This window comes from Oncorhynchus nerka, linkage group LG15, assembly GCF_034236695.1.
Source record: "Oncorhynchus nerka isolate Pitt River linkage group LG15, Oner_Uvic_2.0, whole genome shotgun sequence".
In the NCBI taxonomy this organism is placed as follows: Eukaryota; Metazoa; Chordata; class Actinopteri; order Salmoniformes; family Salmonidae; genus Oncorhynchus; species Oncorhynchus nerka.
The window spans coordinates 10,724,185-10,746,861 of NC_088410.1; the positions used below are offsets into that span (position 1 = coordinate 10,724,185).

The window sequence follows — 22,677 nt, forward strand, 5'->3', positions numbered from 1 at the left end:
GGGGCGGTCATACAGGAACCAATGGGATCCTCGAGGGGGCGTGTTCCTGAAGGAACTCATGCGATGCTCGAGACGGGGTCCTGCAAATGCAGTAATACCCACATGCAGTAAAGCCCCGAATTGTGGGCTGCAGTTGCACCCTTTAGCTTGGCGAGGGGAAGTTTGGCAGTGTGACAAGACAAGCCGGCCTCTGACTCTCTGCCAGGAACAGAAGAGAGGGGAACAATAGACGGGTCTACCTGCTGTTTAATGGGGTTGGGGAAGACTGGGCCTGGTATAGTGTGTAGAACAGACAGAGAGGCCTGTTGTTGTTTAGGAACATCATATCATCACATCAGAGGTTGCTGTTGTTGTTTAGGAACATCATATCAGAGGATGCTGTTGTTGTTTAGGAACATCATATCAGAGGATGCTGTTGTTGTTTAGGAACATCATATCAGAGGATGCTGTTGTTGTTTAGGAACATCATATCAGAGGTTGCTGTTGTTGTTTAGGAACATCATATCATCATATCAGAGGTTGCTGTTGTTGTTTAGGAACATCATATCATCATATCAGAGGTTGCTGTTGTTGTTTAGGAACATCATATCAGAGGTTGCTGTTGTTGTTTAGGAACATCATATCAGAGGTTGCTGTTGTTGTTTAGGAACATCATATCATCATATCAGAGGTTGCTGTTGTTGTTTAGGAACATCATATCATCATATCAGAGGTTGCTGTTGTTGTTTAGGAACATCATATCAGAGGTTGCTGTTGTTGTTTAGGAACATCATATCAGAGGTTGCTGTTGTTGTTTAGGAACATCATATCATCATATCAGAGGATGCTGTTGTTGTTTAGGAACATCATATCAGAGGTTGCTGTTGTTTAGGAACATCATATCAGAGGTTGCTGTTGTTGTTTAGGAACATCATATCAGAGGTTGCTGTTGTTGTTTAGGAACATCATATCATCATATCAGAGGTTGCTGTTGTTGTTTAGGAACATCATATCAGATGATGCTGTTGTTGTTTAGGAACATCATATCAGAGGTTGCTGTTGTTGTTTAGGAACATCATATCATCATATCAGAGGTTGCTGTTGTTGTTTAGGAACATCATATCATCATATCAGAGGTTGCTGTTGTTTAGGAACATCATATCAGAGGTTGCTGTTGTTGTTTAGGAACATCATATCAGAGGATGCTGTTGTTGTTTAGGAACATCATATCATCATATCAGAGGTTGCTGTTGTTGTTTAGGAACATCATATCATCATATCAGAGGTTGCTGTTGTTGTTTAGGAACATCATAACATCATATCAGAGGTTGCTGTTGTTGTTTAGGAACATCATATCATCATATCAGAGGTTGCTGTTGTTGTTTAGGAACATCATATCAGAGGTTGCTGTTGTTGTTTAGGAACATCATATCATCATATCAGAGGTTGCTGTTGTTGTTTAGGAACATCATATCATCATATCAGAGGTTGCTGTTGTTGTTTAGGAACATCATATCAGAGGTTGCTGTTGTTGTTTAGGAACATCATATCATCATATCAGAGGTTGCTGTTGTTGTTTAGGAACATCATATCATCATATCAGAGGTTGCTGTTGTTGTTTAGGAACATCATATCATCATATCAGAGGTTGCTGTTGTTTAGGAACATCATATCAGAGGTTGCTGTTGTTGTTTAGGAACATCATATCAGAGGATGCTGTTGTTGTTTAGGAACATCATATCATCATATCAGAGGTTGCTGTTGTTGTTTAGGAACATCATATCATCATATCAGAGGTTGCTGTTGTTGTTTAGGAACATCATATCAGAGGTTGCTGTTGTTGTTTAGGAACATCATATCATCATATCAGAGGTTGCTGTTGTTGTTTAGGAACATCATATCATCATATCAGAGGTTGCTGTTGTTGTTTAGGAACATCATATCATCATATCAGAGGTTGCTGTTGTTTAGGAACATCATATCAGAGGTTGCTGTTGTTGTTTAGGAACATCATATCAGAGGATGCTGTTGTTGTTTAGGAACATCATATCATCATATCAGAGGTTGCTGTTGTTGTTTAGGAACATCATATCATCATATCAGAGGTTGCTGTTGTTGTTTAGGAACATCATATCATCATATCAGAGGTTGCTGTTGTTGTTTAGGAACATCATATCAGAGGTTGCTGTTGTTGTTTAGGAACATCATATCATCATATCAGAGGTTGCTGTTGTTGTTTAGGAACATCATATCATCATATCAGAGGTTGCTGTTGTTGTTTAGGAACATCATATCATCATATCAGAGGTTGCTGTTGTTGTTTAGGAACATCATATCAGAGGTTGCTGTTGTTGTTTAGGAACATCATATCATCATATCAGAGGTTGCTGTTGTTGTTTAGGAACATCATATCAGAGGTTGCTGTTGTTGTTTAGGAACATCATATCATCATATCAGAGGTTGCTGTTGTTTAGGAACATCACATCATCATATCAGAGGTTGCTGTTGTTGTTTAGGAACATCATATCATCATATCAGAGGTTGCTGTTGTTGTTTAGGACCATCATATCATCATATCAGAGGTTGCTGTTGTTGTTTAGGGACATCATATCAGAGGATGCTGTTGTTGTTTAGGAACATCATATCAGAGGTTGCTGTTGTTGTTTAGGAACATCATATCAGAGGATGCTGTTGTTGTTTAGGAACATCATATCAGAGGTTGCTGTTGTTGTTTAGGAACATCATATCAGAGGTTGCTGTTGTTGTTTAGGAACATCATATCATCACATCAGAGGTTGCTGTTGTTGTTTAGGAACATCATATCAGAGGATGCTGTTGTTGTTTAGGAACATCATATCAGAGGTTGCTGTTGTTGTTTAGGAACATCATATCAGAGGATGCTGTTGTTGTTATGCAGCTAGTTGGGCTCAAAGTATATACCTTTAAAATAGGCTTTAACAAAAGTCAAACACAGTCTCTAGTAATGAGAAGGAGAGAGGAGACAGACAGACAGACAGACAGACAGACAGACAGACAGACAGACAGACAGACAGACAGACAGACAGACAGACAGACAGACAGACAGACAGACAGACAGACAGAGGAGTATGAGAGAGACAGAGAAAGTCCACGTTAGTAAATGTGTTATTTCTGTCTTTCAGTAAGAGGAGGAGTGTCACTGCATACCTGAGTCAGCTGAAGGTGAGCTCTCTCTCACACACACACACACACACACACACACACACACACACACACACACACACAGGGCCGGCTCCAGGCAGCGACATAAGCGGTCGTTTAGGGCCCCAGACTCAATTAGCCATGCCAGCTAACAATTTGTTGATTGGTAAGTTATCCCCTAGCCAGTTATCTTGTAGTAATCATGGCCGAATACCGACTGGGCACATGACTGAAGACCGACCGGGCATATGGCTGAATACCGACCGGGCTCATGGCTGAATACCGACCGGGCACATGGCTGAATACCGACCGGGCACATGGCTGAATACCGACCGGGCTCATGGCCGAATACCGACCGGGCACATGGCTGAATACCGACCGGGCTCATGGCTGAATACCGACCGGGCTCATGGCCGAATACCGACCGGGCACATGGCTGAATACCGACCGGGCTCATGGCTGAATACCGACCGGGCTCATGGCCGGGGCCCTGACCTCCACGGGGAAACCGGTGATTTAGTTCTTGATGAGTCGAACTGCATGACATCTGCTATAAAATTGCTAAACGTTCTCTCCGCTCCATGGCAAAATATGTAGAACTAAAGAAAACTTGCTTTAAAAACTACAACATTTTAGAATTGCAGGACATTAACTTTAAAACATTTTGCTCTCCATTGTCAAGAGGGCGGGGGGGGCACAAAAAATAAATGGTGTCCGCTTGGTGCGGAGCCCCCAAGCAAATCTGGCTCAGGGCCCCCAAAAGGCCACGGCCCCCAAAAGGCTAGGGCCCCCAAAAGGCCAGGGCCCCCAAAAGGCTAGGGCCCCCAAAATGTCAGGGCCCCCAAAAGGCTAGCGCCCCCAAAAGGCTAGAGCCCCCTAAAGGCTAGAGCCCCCTAAAGGCTAGGGCCCCCTAAAGGCTAGGGCCCCCAAAAGGCTAGGGCCGGCCCTGCACACACACAGACACACATGCTGAAACAACACTCACCAAAACATTCAGGCCTGTGGGTGTTTTTCCTGTGAAGTTTCAGTTAGCCCAATGTTTTTCCTGTGAAGTTTCAGTTAGCCCAATGTTTTTCCTGTGAAGTTTCAGTTAGCCCAATGTTTTTCCTGTGAAGGTTCAGTCAGCCCAATATTTATCCTGTGAAGTTTCAGTTAGCCCAATGTTTTTCCTGTGAAGTTTCAGTTAGCCCAATGTTTTTCCTGTGAAGGTTCAGTCAGCCCAATATTTATCCTGTGAAGTTTCAGTTAGCCCAATGTTTTTCCTGTGAAGTTTCAGTCAGCCCAATGTTTATCAGGAATGTAACACCATTTCTTTAACGTTGCGGTAAGGTTAGTTCAAGGTTATTCTTGTTGTGGGGGTTGCATGTCAGTTTAAGGTTGTTGTAACGTTGTTGTAATGTTGTGCATGTGTTTGGAGGTCAAAGGGGGGATAGATTTTAGTCTAAGGTTGTAACATTGTTGAAATGTTGTATAGGTGTTTGGAGGTAGCAGGGAGATGGACTCTCTGAAGAAGGAGTTGGAGGAGGAACTGAAGCTATCTACTGATGACCTGAGGAGTCACGCCTGGTACCATGGACCCGTAGGCAGAGAGGTACACACACACACCTGGTACCATGAACCCAAAGGCAGAGAGGTACACACACACACACCTGGTACCATGGACCCATAGGCAGAGAGGTACACACACCTGGTACCATCGACCTATACACAGAGAGGTACACACACACACCTGGTACCATGGACCCATAGGCAGAGAGGCACACACACACACACACACACACACACACACACACACACACACACACACACACACACACACACACACACACACACACACACACACACACCTGGTACCATCGACCTATACACAGAGAGGTACACACACACACACCCTGGTACCATGGATCCATAGGCAGAGAGGTACACACACCTGGTACCATGGACCTATACACAGAGGTACACACACCTGGTACCATGGACCTATACACAGAGGTACACACACCTGGTACCATGGAACTATACACAGAGAGGGACACACACCTGGTACCATGGACCTATAGATAGAGGTACACACACCTGGTACCATGGACCTATACACAGAGGTACACACACCTGGTACCATGGACCTATACACAGAGGTACACACACCTGGTACCATGGAACTATACACAGAGAGGGACACACACCTGGTACCATGGAACTATACACAGAGGTACACACACCTGGTACCATGGACCTATACACAGAGGTACACACACCTGGTACCATGGACCTATAAACAGAGGTACACACACCTGGTACCATGGAACTATACACAGAGGTACACACACCTGGTACCATGGAACTATACACAGAGAGGTACACACACCTGGTACCATGGAACTATACACAGAGAGGGACACACACCTGGTACCATGGAACTATACACAGAGAGGTACACACACCTGGTACCATGGACCTATACACAGAGGTACACACACCTGGTACCATGGAACTATACACAGAGAGGGACACACACCTGGTACCATGGAACTATACACAGAGAGGGACACACACCTGGTACCAAGGAACTATACACAGAGGTACACACACCTGGTACCATGGAACTATACACAGAGAGGGACACACACCTGGTACCATGGAACTATACACAGAGAGGGACACACACCTGGTACCATGGAACTATACACAGAGAGGGACACACACCTGGTACCATGGAACTATACACAGAGAGGGACACACACCTGGTACCATGGAACTATACACAGAGAGGTACACACACCTGGTACCATGGACCCATAGATAGAGGTACACACTCAATCTCTCTCTCTCTCTCTCTAGGGGGCAGAGGCTCTACTGGAGAGAGATGGTGACTTCCTGGTTCGTGACACAGCCTCCTCCCCCGGTGACTATGTCCTGAGTTGCTATTGGAAGGACGAGCCCATGCACTTCAAGATCATTAAGGTGATCCTTCGGCCCAAGAAGGTTTGTGTGTGTGCTATTTTGTTCCAGTTTGAAGGGGACTGGTTTGACGTGGGTCCGTGGGTCTGTGTGTGTGTGTTATAATTATGTGTGTCCTCCAGGGGGGGGACTGGTTTGACGTGTGTGTGTGTGTTATAATTATGTGTCCTCCAGGGTTACTCCCGTGATCTGTTCCAGTTTGTGAGGGGACGTGGGTCCGTGGGTCCGTGTGTGTGTTATAATGATGTGTCCTCCAGGGGGGGACTGGTTTGACGTGGGTGTGTGTGTTATAATGATGTGTCCTCCAGGGGGGGACTGGTTTGATGTGGGTCTGTGTGTTATAATGATGTGTCCTCCAGGGGGGGACTGGTTTGATGTGGGTCTGTGTGTTATAATGATGTGTCCTCCAGGGGGGGACTGGTTTGACGTGGGTCTGTGTGTTATAATGATGTGTCCTCCAGGGGGGGACTGGTTTGATGTGGGTCTGTGTGTTATAATGATGTGTCCTCCAGGGGGGGACTGGTTTGACGTGGGTCTGTGTGTTATAATGATGTGTCCTCCAGGGGGGGACTGGTTTGATGTGGGTCTGTGTGTTATAATGATGTGTCCTCCAGGGGGGGACTGGTTTGACGTGGGTCTGTGTGTTATAATGATGTGTCCTCCAGGGGGGGACTGGTTTGATGTGGGTCTGTGTGTTATAATGATGTGTCCTCCAGGGGGGGACTGGTTTGATGTGGGTCTGTGTGTTATAATGATGTGTCCTCCAGGGGGGGACTGGTTTGACGTGGGTCTGTGTGTTATAATGATGTGTCCTCCAGGGGGGGACTGGTTTGATGTGGGTCTGTGTGTTATAATGATGTGTCCTCCAGGGTTACTCCCGTGAGCTGTTCCAGTTTGAAGGGGATCGTTTCGACAACATTCCCGCCCTTGTGCGTTTCCACGTGGGTGGACGTCATCCTGTCTCCCAGGCCTCTGGCGCCATAGTCTATCACCCAATCACACGCTCCCTGCCTATACGTGTCATCAGTGAGCGCCAGGCAGAGCGGACCGGTAAGGACCCACAGGCGGCGTGGATAGAACACACTGTCACAGTGGATAGAACACACTGTCACAGTGGATAGAACACACTGTCACAGTGGATAGAACACACTGTCACAGTGGATAGAACACACTGTCACAGTGGATAGAACACTGTCACAGTGGATAGAACACACTGTCACAGTGGATAGAACACACTGTCACAGTGGATAGAACACACTGTCACAGTGGATAGAACACACTGTCACAGTGGATAGAACACTCTGTCACAGTGGATAGAACACTCTGTCACAGTGGATAGAACACTCTGTCACAGTGGATAAAACACTCTGTCACAGTGGATAGAACACACTGTCACAGTGGATAGAACACTCTGTCACAGTGGATAGAACACACTGTCACAGTGGATAGAACACTCTGTCACAGTGGATAGAACACTCTGTCACAGTGGATAGAACACACTGTCACAGTGGATAGAACACTCTGTCACAGTGGATAGAACACTCTGTCACAGTGGATAGAACACTCTGTCACAGTGGATAGAACACTCTGTCACAGTGGATAGAACACACTGTCACAGTGGATAGAACACACTGTCACAGTTTGGGTTTAAATATGTGTTTTATTCCGGAAAAGTAGTAGTAGTTTGCCGGTCAGAAAGGCAGTGGGTTGTGTTCCAATCTACACTATATGTCTGTTGGGGTCCAGCCACGAACCACTGGACCACACTCTGTCACTCTGTCACTGTCAGTCTGTCAGTCTGTCAGTCTGTCACTGTGACTCTGTCACTCTGTCACTGTCAGTCTGTCAGTCTGTCAGTCTGTCACTGTGACTCTGTCACTCTGTCACTGTCAGTCTGTCAGTCTGTCAGTCTGTCACTGTGACTCTGTCACTCTGTCAGTCTGTCAGTCTGTCAGTCTGTCAGTCTGTCACTGTGACTCTGTCACTCTGTCAGTCTGTCTGTCAGTCACTCTGTCACTGTCACTGTGTCACTCTGTCAGTCTGTCACTCTCAGTCTGTCACTCTGTCAATCTGTCACTCTGTCAGTCTGTCTGTCAGTCACTCTCACTCTGTCAGTCTGTCAGTCTGTCACTCTATCACTGTCAGTCTGTCACTCTGTCACTCTGTCACAGTCACTCTGTCACTCTGTAAGTCTGTCTGTCAGTCACTCTGTCACTGTCACTCTGTCAGTCACTCTCACTCTGTCAGTCTGTCACTCTGTCAGTCTGTCACTCTGTCAGTCTGTCACTCGGTCAGTCTGTCACTCGGTCAGTCTGTCACTCTGTCACTCTGTCACTCTGGCAGTCTGTCAGTCTGTCACTCTCAGTCTGTCACTCTGTCAATCTGTCACTCTGTCAGTCTGTCTGTCAGTCACTCTCACTCTGTCAGTCTGTCAGTCTGTCACTCTGTCTGTCAGTCACTCTCACTCTGTCAGTCTGTGTCTGTCAGTCTGTGTCTGTCACTCTGTCACTCTTTCACTCTGTCACTGTCACTGTCACTCTGTCAGTCTGTCACTCTGTCAGTCTGTGTCTGTCAGTCTGTCACTCTGTCAGTCTGTCACTCTGTCACTCTGGCAGTCTGTCAGTCTGTCACTGTCAGTCTGTCACTCTGTCACTCTGTCAGTCTGTCACTCTGTCACTCTGTCAGTCTGTGTCTGTCAGTCTGTCACTCTGTCAGTCTGTCACTCTGTCACTCTGTCACTCTGTCAGTCTGTCACTCTGTCAGTCTGTCAATCTGTCACTCTGTCAGTCTGTCTGTCAGTCACTCTCACTCTGTCAGTCTGTGTCTGTCATTCTGTCACTCTGTCAGTCTGTGTCTGTCACTCTGTCACTGTCACTCTGTCACTGTCACTCTGTCAGTCTGTCACTCTGTCACTCTGTGTCTGTCAGTCTGTCACTCTGTGTCTGTCAGTCTGTCACTCTGTCAGTCTGTCACTCTTTGTCTGTCAATCTGTGTCTGTCAGTCTGTCAGTCTGTCAAAAACATTGGTAATTAATGAATGAACTGCGTCAGAACAACATATGGTGTGGAGGTACATGATTAAGTGTCGTGTTCCGGAGGCTCACCAACTCAGGTGTTAGATGTTATTTTCTTCCCTCCTCTAGAAAGCAACAGATCCAGCAACAGCGCCCTCGACAGGGTGGGGGTGGAATCACAGCCAGACCGCAGCAAGAGATTCAGCTTCAACTCATCACACATGGACACACTACACGTCACTAACACACTGCTCAGGTGGCTTTTCACACACACACACACACACACACACACACACACACACACACACACACACACACACACACACACACACACACACACACACACACACACACACACACACACACACACAGATACTGTTTTGTGTTGTGTTTGGTATAGTTAGTGTTTGTGTGCGTGTGTATTGTTATATGTGTGTGTGTGTTTCTCAGGAGTGGGAGTCAGCCAGCCAACCTGGAGAATCTGGGCAGAAGACCCTCGATCCAATCAGCACAGTCTGAAAGCAACCTACGCACAGGTAACACACACACACTCGTACATTCCCACCTCTGCTCAGGTAACACACACACTCGTACATTCCCACCTCTGCTCAGGTAACACACACACTCGTACATTCCCACCTCTGCTCAGGTAACAAAGACCTCTCTCCTCTCCCTCCAGGTTCGCCTCATAGCAGTGAATCAGAGGCCGTAGGCCCCGCTCCCATTTCCCCAGTGTTCCGAACGGGTAGCGAACCCCTGATCAGCCCCTCAGCCCTCAGACACACGCGGCCCTCACACCCAGGTAACACATACACACACACACACACACACGGCCCTCACACCCAGGTAACACACACACACACACACACTCACACACGCACACACACACACACACACACACACACACACACACACACACACAGCCCTCACACCCAGGTAACACACACACACGGCCCTCACACCCAGGTAACACACCACACACACACGGCCCTCACACCCAGGTAACACACACACACACGCGGCCCTCACAACCAGGTAACACACCACACACACACGGTCCTCACACCCAGGTAACACACGCACACACGACCCTCACACCCAGGTAACACACCACACACACACACGGCCCTCACACCCAGGTAACACACACACACACACACACGGCCCTCACACCCAGGTAACACACACACACGGCCCTCACACCCAGGTAACACACACACACACACACGCCCTCACACCCAGGTAACACACACACACACACGGCCCTCACACCCAGGTAACACACACACACACACGGCCCTCACACCCAGGTAACACACCACATGCACACACGGCCCTCACACCCAGGTAACACACACACACGGCCCTCACACCCAGGTAACACACCACACACACGGCACTCACACCCAGGTTTCACACACACACACACACACACACACACACACACACACACACACACACACACACACACGACCCTCACACCCAGGTAACACACCACACACACACACGGCCCTCACACCCAGGTAACACACACACACGGCCCTCACACCCAGGTAACACACCCATTCTGTAACCCCTCCTGTGGTCCCCAGGTGGAGGTGTGACGCTGCGAGGTTCTGACGGACAGCTGCACCCCCGAGCCCCGCCCAAACCCTTCAGAGTGTCCACCTTCTTCCCCGGGACTCCTCCCAACCGTCACCGTGATGACCCCTATGACGAGCTGGTCATCCAGGTGCCTGAATCAAAGTAAGAAGAAACCATTTGGGTCTTACAGTGTCTCCTAAATTAGGGGTCATTTCCCAAACTAGGGGTCGTCGCCCAAACTAGGGGTGGTCGTCTCCCAAACTAGGGGTGGTCGTCTCTCAAACTAGGGGTGGTCGTCTCCCAAACTAGGGGTGGTCGTCTCCCAAACTAGGGGTGGTCGTCTCTCAAACTAGGGGTGGTCGGCTCCCAAACTAGGGGTGGTCGTCTCCCAAACTAGGGGTGGTCGTCTCCCAAACTAGGGGTGGTCGTCTCCCAAACTAGGGGTGGTCGTCTCTCAAACTAGGGGTGGTCGTCTCCCAAACTAGGGGTGGTCGTCTCCCAAACTAGGGGTGGTCGTCTCCCAAACTAGGGGTCGTCGTCTCCCAAACTAGGGGTCGTCTCCCAAACTAGGGGTCGTCGTCTCCCAAACTAGGGGTCGTCTCCCAAACTAGGGGTCGTTTCCCAAACTGGAGGTCGTTTCCCAAACTGGGGTAGTTTCCCAAACTAGGGGTAGTTTCCCAAACTAGGGCTTGAGACTGATGAAACTCTCAAATGAAATGTAAAAAAAAAAAAAAAAAAAAAGCTTTGTTCATAGAACCGGGGTTACATCGGTAACCTCTAGATGTGGTTGTAATTAACAGTTAGTGGATTTGGCTATTTCAGCCACACCTGTTGCTGACAATCACACAGCCATGCAATCTCCATAGACAAACTTTGGCAGTAGAATGGTCTTACTGAAGAGCTCAGTGACTTTCAACGTGGCACCTTCATAGGATGCCACCTTTCCAACAAGTCAGTTTGTCAAATTTCTGCCCTGGTCAATTGTAAGTGCTGTTATTGTGAAGGAGCAACAACGGCTCAGCCTTGAAGTGGTAGACCGCTGAGTGTTGAAACGCGTAGAGTGTAAAAAATTGTCAGTCCTCGGTTGCAAGACTCACTATCGAGTTCCAAACGGTCTCTGGATGCAATGTCAGCACTGAACTGTTCGTCGGGAGCTTCATGAAATGGGTTTCCGCGGCCGGGCAGCCGCACACAAGCCATGCGTGCGCAATGCCAAGCGTCGGCTGGAGTGGTGGAAAGCTCCCCGCCATTGGACTCTGGAGCATTGGAAACGCGTTCTCTGGAATGATGAATCACGCTTCACCATCTGGCAGTCCGATGGACGAATCTGGGTTTGGCGGATGCCAGGAGAACTCTACCTGCCCCCATGCATTGTGCCAACTGTAAAGTTTGGTGGAGGAGGAGGAATGATGGTCCGGGGCAGTTTTTCATGGTTCGGGCTAGGCCCCTTAGTTCCAGTGAAGGAAAATCTTAATGCTACAGCATACAAAGAAATTCTAGACAATCCTGTGTATCCAACTCTGTGGCAACAGTTTGGGGAAGGCCCTTTCTTGTTTCAGCATGAAGATGTCCCCGCGCACAAAGCGAGGTCCATACAGAAATGGTTTGTCGAGATCGCTGTGGAATAACTTGACTGGACGACACAGAGCCCTGAGCTCAACCCCATCGAACCAGAACACCTGGGATGAATTGGAATGCTGACTGTGAGCCCTAATCGCCCAACATCAGTGCCCAACCTCACTACTTCTCGTGGCTGAATGGAAGCAAATCCCCACAGCATTGTTCTAACATCTAGTGGAAAGCCTTCCCAGAAGAGTGGAGGCTGTTATAGCAGCAAAGGGGGGAACAACTCCATATTAATGTCCATGGTTTTGGAATGAGATACTCGACGAGCAGGTGTCCACATACTTTTGGTTATGTAGTGTGTATATATATGTATGTGTTATTGTGCTTCCTGTCAGAAAGCGGGGCCACGTGGACAGGCTGCGTGCGGAGGAGAAGTGGCAGAGCAGAGCCCGTCTCACTGAGACATCCTTCAGCTTCCTGGAGGCGCAGGAAAGCGGGGAGTTGCCTCGGTTACCAATTGACGGACAGGTCCAGGAGGAAGAGGAGGATTCACACTTTCAGAGGCCGCAGGTTTGTTGTTGTTGGGTGTTGTTTATTTAATTTGATTTACAATGAACGGCATTGTGATGTAGGGGATTATATTAGATGTTTATTGAACAACATTGTGATGTAGGGGATTCTATTAGATGTTTATTGGACAATTGTGATGTAGGTGATTATATTAGATGTTTATTGGACAACATTGTGATGTAGGTGATTCTATTAGATGTTTATTGGACAACATTGTGATGTAGGTGATTCTATTAGATGTTTATTGGACAGCATTGTGATGTAGGTGATTCTATTAGATGTTTATTGGACAACATTGTGATGTAGGTGATTCTATTAGATGTTTATTGAACAACATTGTGATGTAGGGGATTCTATTAGATGTTTATTGGACAATGTAGGTGATTCATTAGATGTTTATTGGAACAACATTGTGATGTAGATGTTTATTCTATTAGATGTTTATTGGACAACATTGTGATGTAGGTGATTCTATTAGATGTTTATTGGACAGCATTGTGATGTAGGTGATTCTATTAGATGTTTATTGGACAACATTGTGATGTAGGTGATTCAACATTGTGATGTAGGGGATTCTATTAGATGTTTATTGGACAACATTGTGATGTAGGTGATTCTATTAGATGTTTATTGGACAACATTGTGATGTAGGTGATTCTATTAGATGTTTATTCAACAACATTGTGATGTAGGTGATTCTATTAGATGTTTATTGGACAACATTGTGATGTAGGTGATTCTATTAGATGTTTATTGGACAACATTGTGATGTAGGTGATTCTATTAGATGTTTATTCAACAACATTGTGATGTAGGGGATTCTATTAGATGTTTATTTTATTCAACAACATTGGATGTACATTAGATGTTTATTGGACAACATTGTGATGTAGGGATTCTATTGTGATGTAGGGATTCTATTAGATTTTATTGGACAACATATTAGATGTTTTATTGGACAATTGTGATGTAGGTGATTTAGATATTGATGTTTATTGTTGTGATGTAGGGATTCTATTAGATGTTTATTCAACAACATTGTGATGTAGGGGATTCTATTAGATGTTTATTGGACAACATTGTGATGTAGGGGATTCTATTAGATGTTTATTGGACAACATTGTGATGTTGTTGATGTAGTTGATGTTTTGTAGCTCAGTTTGACTACATGTTGGTGAATAACAGACTATGAACTCGTAGTGTAATGTAACATAACGTAACAGTCTAATGTAGTGTAATATAGTGTAATGTAATGTAACGTAACAGTCTAATGTTGTGTAATGTAGTGTAGTCTAATGTAATGTAATCCTGCTATAACACAACAACAAACCTAATTTAGGAGTTATACAGAGATGTTACTACCAGGCTGTTACCAGGTAGAGACGTGTTTCAGACTGGACCAGTTTGAGAAGTAGCATGTTATTAGCATGTTATCAGAATACTAATAACATGTTACCAGGTGGAGACGTGTTTCAGACTGGACCAGTTTGAGAAGTAGCAGACTGGACCAGTTTGAGTCCCTCCTTTGCTGTTATTAGCATGTTATCAGAAAATAACATGACCAGGTAGAGACTGTTTCAGACTGGACCCACATGTTATCAGTTCTGTTACCAGGTGGTGCTGGACAAAGAACTGTTATCAGAATACTAATAACATGTTACTCCAACGCCAGTGACAACCGTTACTCTGCACATTCTCAGTGTCGACTGCCAGGTAAGAAAATAACAGACCTCTAGACCCCACCGTTCTCATGGTGCTCAAAGAACTGTTCACACGCTCCAACGCCATGACAACCGCTCTGCACATTCTCAGTGTCGACTGCCAGGTAAGACGTAGTTATAAACACACACACACACACACACACACACACCTATGCACTATAATATCACACACGCTCTGTCTGTCTCTCTGTGTGTAGGTGGCTCGTATCGTGGGTGTGACAGAGGACCAGAAGAGGATGATGGGAGTTGGCTCAGGTCTGGAGCTGGTCACCCTGTCTCACGGACAACAGCTCAGACAGGACCTGCTGGAGAGGTACACACACGCGCACACACACACACACACACACACACACACACACATACACATGCCTCAAATATGAACATCTGACTCTGTGTGTGTGTGTGTGTGTGTGTGTGTGTGTCAGGCACCACCTGCTAGCCCTGGGCGTTGCCATAGATATCCTGGGCTGTACAGGGACAGTAGGTCAGAGGGCCACGGTGCTGCATAAAGTCATCCTATTGGCCCAGGCCCTGAGAGACCACGCCCACAACCTCTACGCATTCTCAGCCGTCATGAAGGCTCTGGAGATGCCTCAGGTAACACACACACACACACTGTACACTCGCACACTGTACACACACACACACAATACACTCGCACACTGTACGCACACACACACACACACACACACACACACACACACTCGCACACTGTACACACACACAGTACACTCGCACACTGTACGCACACACACACACACACAGTACACTCGCACACTGTACGCACACACACACACACACAGTACACTCGCACACTGTACACACACACACACACACACACACACACACACACACACACACACACACACACAGCACACTGTACGCACACACACACACACACAGTACACTCGCACACTGTACGCACACACACCTCAGACACCCTCACACTATGCTGTGTTTTAAAGACCGTAGATATGCGTCAGGTCACTAAAGTGTGTGTGTGTACTGTGTGTGTACTGTGTGTGTGTGTACTGTGTGTGTGTAGGTAGTCCGTCTGGAGAGGACATGGAGGGCACTGAGGAGGAACCACACAGAGAGCGCTGTGATGTTTGAGAAGACCCTCAAACCCTTCATGATCGCTCTGAATGACGGAGATGGTGAGGAAGGTGTGTGTGTGTGTGTGTGTGTGTGTGTGTGTGTGTGTGTGTAATGTATTTGTAATGTGTGTGTAGACTCTGTGGTGCAGGGTCCCCTGGCTGTGTGTGTAATGTGTGTGTGTGTGTGTGTGTGTGTGTGTGTGTAATGTATTTGTAATGTGTGTGTAGACTCTGTGGTGCAGGGTCCCCTGGCTGTGCCCTACCTGGTTCCCCTCCTGAGGCTGATGGAGGGAGAGGAGGGAGAACACACAGAGAGAGGCTGCCAGTTGTTATACAACACCCTGCAGGCGGCACGCAATGCAGCGCTACACGCCCCACAGTACCAGGAGCACGCACACAGCCTGCTCACAGGTAACACACAGCCTGCTCACAGGTAACACACAGCCTGCTCACAGGTAACACACACTCAGCCTGCTCACAGGTAACATACACAGCCTGCTCACAGGTAGCACACAGCCTGCTCACAGGTAGCACACAGTCTGCTCACAGGTAACACACAGCCTGCTCACAGGTAACACACTCAGCCTGCTCACAGGTAACGCACTCAGCCTGCTCACAGGTAACGCACTCAGCCTGCTCACAGGTAGCACACAGCCTGCTCACAGGTAACACACAGCCTGCTCACAGGTAACACACAGCCTGCTCACAGGTAACACACAGCCTGCTCACAGGTAACACACAGCCTGCTCACAGGTAACACACACAGCCTGCTCACAGGTAGCACAGCCTGCTCACAGGTAACACACAGCCTGCTCACAGGTAGCACAGCCTGCTCACAGGTAACACACAGCCTGCTCACAGGTAACACACAGCCTGCTCACAGGTAGCACAGCCTGCTCACAGGTAACACACAGCCTGCTCACAGGTAACACACAGCCTGCTCACAGGTAACACACAGCCTGCTCACAGGTAACACACACACAGCCTGCTCACAGGTAACACACACACAGCCTGCTCACAGGTAACACACACACAGCCTCCTGCTCACAGGTAACACTCAGCCTGCTCACAGGTAACACACACAGCCTGCTCACAGGTAACACACACATGGAAAACACACACATTATAAAACACAAACACATTGTAAAAACACACATTATGGAAAAAACACACACACACGTATAGAAAACACACAGGCACACATCCAATTCACCAAATCAAATCACATTAGTCCTGTCTCATAACCATTCCGAGTCACTGATTGGCCATGGGCCCTGTCACTCTGTCCCGTAAGGTGACTGGGAGCCAATCCCAGAGCTGCTGGAGGGGTTCAGGACAGAGTTTGCCCTGAGGCTGTTCTGGGGTCAGACTGGAGCGGCGGCAGACAAGGAGAAACGCTACGACAAGTTTGACAAGATCCTCACCGTGCTCTCCAACAAACTGGAACCTACCGAGGAGTTCTCCCCGGAACTCTGACCCTTTACACTCTCTACTGTGACCTGGGCTGCATTCAGGAGGGCGCAACGTTGCACAACAGTTGGAAATCTGTAACCCGTTTTTACCTGGATCATTATTCATTAGAAGCTTTTTGTAGCAAAAATAATAATAATAAAAAAAAGAGTTTGTTATTGGATGAGATCAGGTGTTTCCTCTCTGTTTCAGTCCGTTTCAGTGCCTAATGAATATGTCCTGGGGTGTGTGTCTGGGTGTTTCTGTGTCTGGGTGTTTCTGTGTGTGTGTGGAATGAATATGTCCTGGGATGTGTGTCTGGGTGTTTCTGTGGTTCTCACCCACGGGGTTCATACCTAGCAGGTGTGGATGTGTGGGTTTCCCCTCATAAACCTGGCCAAGGTCTACATCCCAAATGGCATCCTATTCTTTATGAAGGGCCACTACCAGGGCTCTGGTTGAAAGTAGGGCACGATACAGGGAATAGGGCTCTAGATGAAAGTAGGGCACGATACAGGGAATAAGATCCTATTTGGGACATAGACAAGGTGTGTGATGTGCTTATACTGGTTGTTGGTTCAGGTGTGTCAAAATGTTGACCAGCAGTTTACCCGTTAACATGTTCTGTGTTCAGACAACTTTATTCGGTAGAGTTTACCCTGTTAACAACTTTATTCTGTAGAGTTTACCCTGTTTACAACTTTATTCTGTAGAGTTTACCCTGTTAACACGTTAACAACTTTATTCTGTAGAGTTTACCCTGTTAACTTTATTCGGTAGAGTTTACCCTGTTAACAACTTTATTCTGTAGAGTTTACCCTGTTAACACGTTAACAACTTTATTCTGTAGAGTTTACCCTGTTAACATGTTAACAACTTTATTCTGTAGAGTTTACCCTGTTAACATGTTAACATGTTAACAACTTTATTCTGTAGAGTTTACCCTGTTAACATGTTAACATGTTAACAACTTTATTCTGTAGAGTTTACCCTGTTAACTTTATTCTGTAGAGTTTACCCTGTTAACAACTTTATTCTGTAGAGTTTACCCTGTTAACAACTTTATTCTGTAGAGTTTACCCTGTTAACAACTTTATTCTGTAGAGTTTACCCTGTTAACAACTTTATTCTGTAGAGTTTACCCTGTTAACAACTTTATTCTGTAGAGTTTACCCTGTTAACAACTTTATTCTGTAGAGTTTACCTTGTTAACAACTTTATTCTGTAGAGTTTACCCTGTTAACAACTTTATTCTGTAGAGTTTACCCTGTTAACATGTTAACAACTTTATTCTGTAGAGTTTACCCTGTTAACAACTTTATTCTGTAGAGTTTACCCTGTTAACATGTTAACAACTTTATTCTGTAGAGTTTACCCTGTTAACAACTTTATCCTGTAGAGTTTACCCTGTTAACAACTTTATTCTGTAGAGTTTACCCTGTTAACAACTTTATCCTGTAGAGTTTACCCTGTTAACATGTTAACAACTTTATCCTGTAGAGTTTACCCTGTTAACATGTTAACAACTTTATCCTGTAGAGTTTACCCTGTTAACATGTTCTGTGCTCAGACAACTTTCTTCTCAACCAGCCAGGTGTCTGTGAAAGTAGTTTATTTTAAGGGAAATAGCTGGAATGTTCTGAGTTAAATCACTGACACTTTTTCTATTCAGATGATATAAATGATTTAAAACATCACTGTGTCAACTTTGGTCTGTTAAAATAAAAAGACAACACAATACAAAATGAAACAAAACATCAAATTTGACATAAATCTATTTATTTATTTGTATTTTTTCCTCAATCAAAATAGTTCACAGGGTACTTAGAGGTCAACACATAAGTAGTTTTAAAATGTGATGATATAATAACATACAGACACTCATAAAACATTGAGAAGCAGTGAGTGACGAGTCCAGTTCCATTTAACCAGGGAGATGAGAGGTTTAAACTAGACCTGGAGGGCTGACAGACACTGTCCTGTTCCCCTGTGAGGTCAAACTAGACCTGGAGGGCTGACAGACTGCCTCCCCTGTGAGGTCAAACTAGACCTGGAGGGCTGACAGACTGCCTCCCCTGTGAGGTCAAACTAGACCTGGAGGGCTGACAGACTGCCTCCCCTGTGAGGTCAAACTAGACCTGGAGGGCTGACAGACACTGTCCCGTTCCCCTGTGAGGTCAAACTAGACCTGGAGGGCTGACAGACACTGTCCTGTTCCCCTGTGAGGTCAAACTAGACCTGGAGGGCTGACAGACACTGTCCTGTTCCCCTGTGAGGTCAAACTAGACCTGAAGGGCTGACAGACACTGTCCTGTTCCCCTGTGAGGTCAAACTAGACCTGGAGGGCTGACAGACACTGTCCTGTTCCCCTGTGGCCTCCTGTTCCCCTGTGAGGTCAAACTAGACCTGGAGAGCAGACATACTGCCTCCCCTGTGGCCTCCTGTTCCCCTGTGGTCTCCATACCTCCTGTGAGGTCAAACTAGACCTGGAGGGCTGACAGACACTGCCTCCCCTGTGGCCTCCTGTTCCCCCGTGGGCCTCCCGCTACCCCGTGGCCTCTGGTCAAAGGTAGGGGACTATATAGGGAATAGGGTGCCATTCTGGTCAAATCTAGTGCACTATGTAGGGAATAGGATGCCATTCTGGTCAAATGTAGTGCACTATGTAGGGAATAGGGTGCCAGTCTGGTTAAATCTAGTGCACTATGTAGGGAATAGGGTGCCATTCTGGTCTAATCTAGTGCACTATATAGGGAATAGGGTGCCATTCTGGTCAAATCTAGTGCACTATGTAGGGAATAGTGTGCCATTCTGGTCTAATCTAGTGCACTATATAGGGAATAGGGTGCCATTCTGGTCTAATCTAGTGCACTATGTAGGGAATAGGGTGCCATTTTGGGACATGTAATTGATACATGATTTGGTGTCCCAGGTCTGAATGAGACGGCTGGGATTCAACCAAAGGCGAACTGTCCACGACACCTGTGGACGATGCACCGTTAACCAGCTCATTTCTCTGACCTTCGTGGAGATGGTTGTCATGGTAAACGCTGCGGATGTCAGCTGAACATTAGATTGAACAGTCTAGTGTGGTTTGCTCATAATCCACAATGCGCCTTTGATTGAATCCTGGGCCGGACAGAAACACCAGGGGTCCTCCAGGAGAAGTTAAACAGCAGTAGTCACAACACCACCACAGAGCCATCTGATTGGCCAGAACCTGACCACAGAGCCATCTGATTGGCCAGAACCTGACCACAGAGCCATCTGATTGGCCAGAACCTGACCACAGAGCCATCTGATTGGCCAGAACCTGACCACAGACAGTTAAACCACAAAAAAAAGAGAGAGAGATAAACAGAACAAAGAAACAACAACCAAAACAGTCGGTAACCATAACAACCACAGACATGGTCAGAGAATCAGACAACCAAATAAGAACCGCAGAAACATTTAAAAACTGACCAGTTTCACATACAGGCTACGTCCCAATTGCCCCCCCTATTCCCCATAGGCCTCTGATCAAAATTAGTGCACTATATAGGGAATAGGGCTCTGGTCTAAAGTAGTGCACTATATAGGGAATATGGCCCTGGTCAACAGTAGTGTACTATATAGGGAATAGGGCTCTGGTCAAAATTAGTGCACTATATAGGGAATAGGGCTCTGGTCAACAGTAGTGCACTTTATAGGGAATAGGGCCCTGGTCTAAAGTAGTGCACTATATAGGGAATATGGCCCTGGTCAACAGTAGTGTACTATATAGGGAATAGGGCTCTGGTCTATAGTAGTGTTCTATATAGGGAATAGGGCTCTGATCAACAGTAGTGTACTATATAGGGAATAGGGCCCTGATCAACAGTAGTGTACTATATAGGGAATAGGGCTCTGGTCTATAGTAGTGTTCTATATAGGGAATAGGGTATAATTTGGGATCTAACCACTCTTCTGATGAGAGAACGTGACAAACAAGTCCACTATATAGGGAATAGGGCCCTGATCAAGTACACTATATAGAACACAGGGTGGTGTTTGGGACGCAGGACGTCCAGAACATAGTGGCTTCACCATCCAGCTGATATCTATTTCATCCAAATCTGATAACTAGGATAGCAGTCATTTAATATAAAAACAATCACAATGTCATGGCAACTAATGATCTGTGATTAGGTAAGTATAGGGAGAGAGGAATGGGACTGGGAGAGAGGGGTGGAGGGAGAGGAGGAGGGATGGAGAGAGGAGGATGAAGAGGTAGAGTGAGAAAGAGGTAGAGAGAGAGGTAGAGGGGAAGAGAGGTAGAGAAAAAGAGAGAGCGGTAGAGAGAGAGGTAGAGAAAGAGAGAGGTAGAGAGGAAGAGAGAGAGAGAGAGGGGAAGAGACGTAGAGAAAAAGAGAGAGCGGTAGAGAGAGAGGTAGAGAAAGAGAAAGAGGTAGAGAGAGGAAGAGAGAGAGAGGTAGAGGAGAGGTAGAGGTAGAGAGAGAGGTAGAGGTAGAGAGAGAGAGGTAGAGGTAGAGAGAGAGAGGTAGAGGTAGAGAGAGAGAGGTAGAGGTAGAGAGAGAGAGGTAGAGGTAGAGAGGTAGAGGTAGAGAGAGAGGAAGAGTGAGAGAGGTAGAGAGAGAGAGGTAGAGGTAGAGGTAGAGGTAGAGAGAGGAAGAGTGAGAGGTAGAGAGAGGGGTAGAGGTAGAGAGAGAGAGGAAGAGTGGAGAGGTAGAGAGAGTAAGAGACACACAGAATGGAAGTCCTTGGCTGAAAGGAGTGTGTGTCCGTCCGTCCGCATGTGTGTGTGTTAAATCGGTGTATCCATGTGTGTGTGTGTGTGTGTGTGTTATTGTCTAGAATTTGACGTAGGATGAGGGGATGTATCCTTCATCTCCGTTGGCTCGTAGAACCCTCATCCATCCATCTCCTTTATCACTCTCCATCACACTGAGCTGCTCGCCTTCTGTTATAGACACTGTCCCTTGACTGGAACCTGGAGACACACACACACTAGTTATAGACACTGTCCCCTACTGGACCCTGGAGACACACACTAGTTATAGACACTGTCCCCTACTGGACCCTGGAGACACACACTAGTTATAGACACTGTCCCCTACTGGACCCTGGAGACACACACACACTAGTTATAGACACTGTCCCCTACTGGACCCTGGAGACACACACACACTAGTTATAGACACTGTCCCCTACTGGACCCTGGAGACACACACTATTTATAGACACTGTCCCCTGACTGGACCCTGGAGACACACACTATTTATAGACACTGTCCCCTGACTGGACCCTGGAGACACACACTATTTATAGACACTGTCCCCTGACTGGACCCTGGAGACACACACACACACGTTATAGACACTGTCCCCTACTGGAACCTGGAGACAGACACACACTAGTTATAGACACTGTCCCCTACTGGACCCTGGAGACACACACACACTAGTTATAGACACTGTCCCCTACTGGACCCTGGAGACACACACACACTAGTTATAGACACTGTCCCCTGACTGGAACCTGGAGACACACACTAGTTATAGACACTGTCCCCTAC

At 46.7% G+C, this 22,677-nt stretch overlaps 2 protein-coding genes across 3 annotated transcripts in view; one reads left to right on the plus strand and one right to left on the minus strand.

The window, feature by feature from the left end:
* The window catches only part of sh2d3a (SH2 domain containing 3A), a 44,177-nt gene extending 25,363 nt beyond the window's left edge, over positions 1-18,814 (plus strand). The window contains 16 exon segments of the mRNA XM_065000955.1: positions 3,141-3,180; positions 4,634-4,750; positions 6,001-6,144; positions 6,990-7,170; positions 9,263-9,389; positions 9,584-9,669; positions 9,813-9,935; positions 10,726-10,879; positions 12,679-12,853; positions 14,230-14,278; positions 14,572-14,678; positions 14,772-14,887; positions 15,000-15,171; positions 15,620-15,731; positions 15,900-16,082; positions 16,966-18,814. Of these exon segments, the coding sequence (XP_064857027.1) occupies positions 3,141-3,180; positions 4,634-4,750; positions 6,001-6,144; positions 6,990-7,170; positions 9,263-9,389; positions 9,584-9,669; positions 9,813-9,935; positions 10,726-10,879; positions 12,679-12,853; positions 14,230-14,278; positions 14,572-14,678; positions 14,772-14,887; positions 15,000-15,171; positions 15,620-15,731; positions 15,900-16,082; positions 16,966-17,147 (2,068 nt within the window). The 3' untranslated portion in view covers positions 17,148-18,814.
* A 2,954-nt stretch (positions 18,815-21,768) lies between these two features.
* Positions 21,769-22,677, minus strand: part of LOC135559997 (cdc42-interacting protein 4 homolog) — a 54,509-nt gene continuing 53,600 nt past the window's right edge. For both annotated transcript variants that reach the window (XM_065000953.1, XM_065000954.1), the window contains one exon: positions 21,769-22,092. In XM_065000953.1, the coding sequence (XP_064857025.1) occupies positions 21,953-22,092 (140 nt within the window). In that variant the 3' untranslated portion in view covers positions 21,769-21,952. The remainder of the gene's footprint in view (positions 22,093-22,677) is intronic.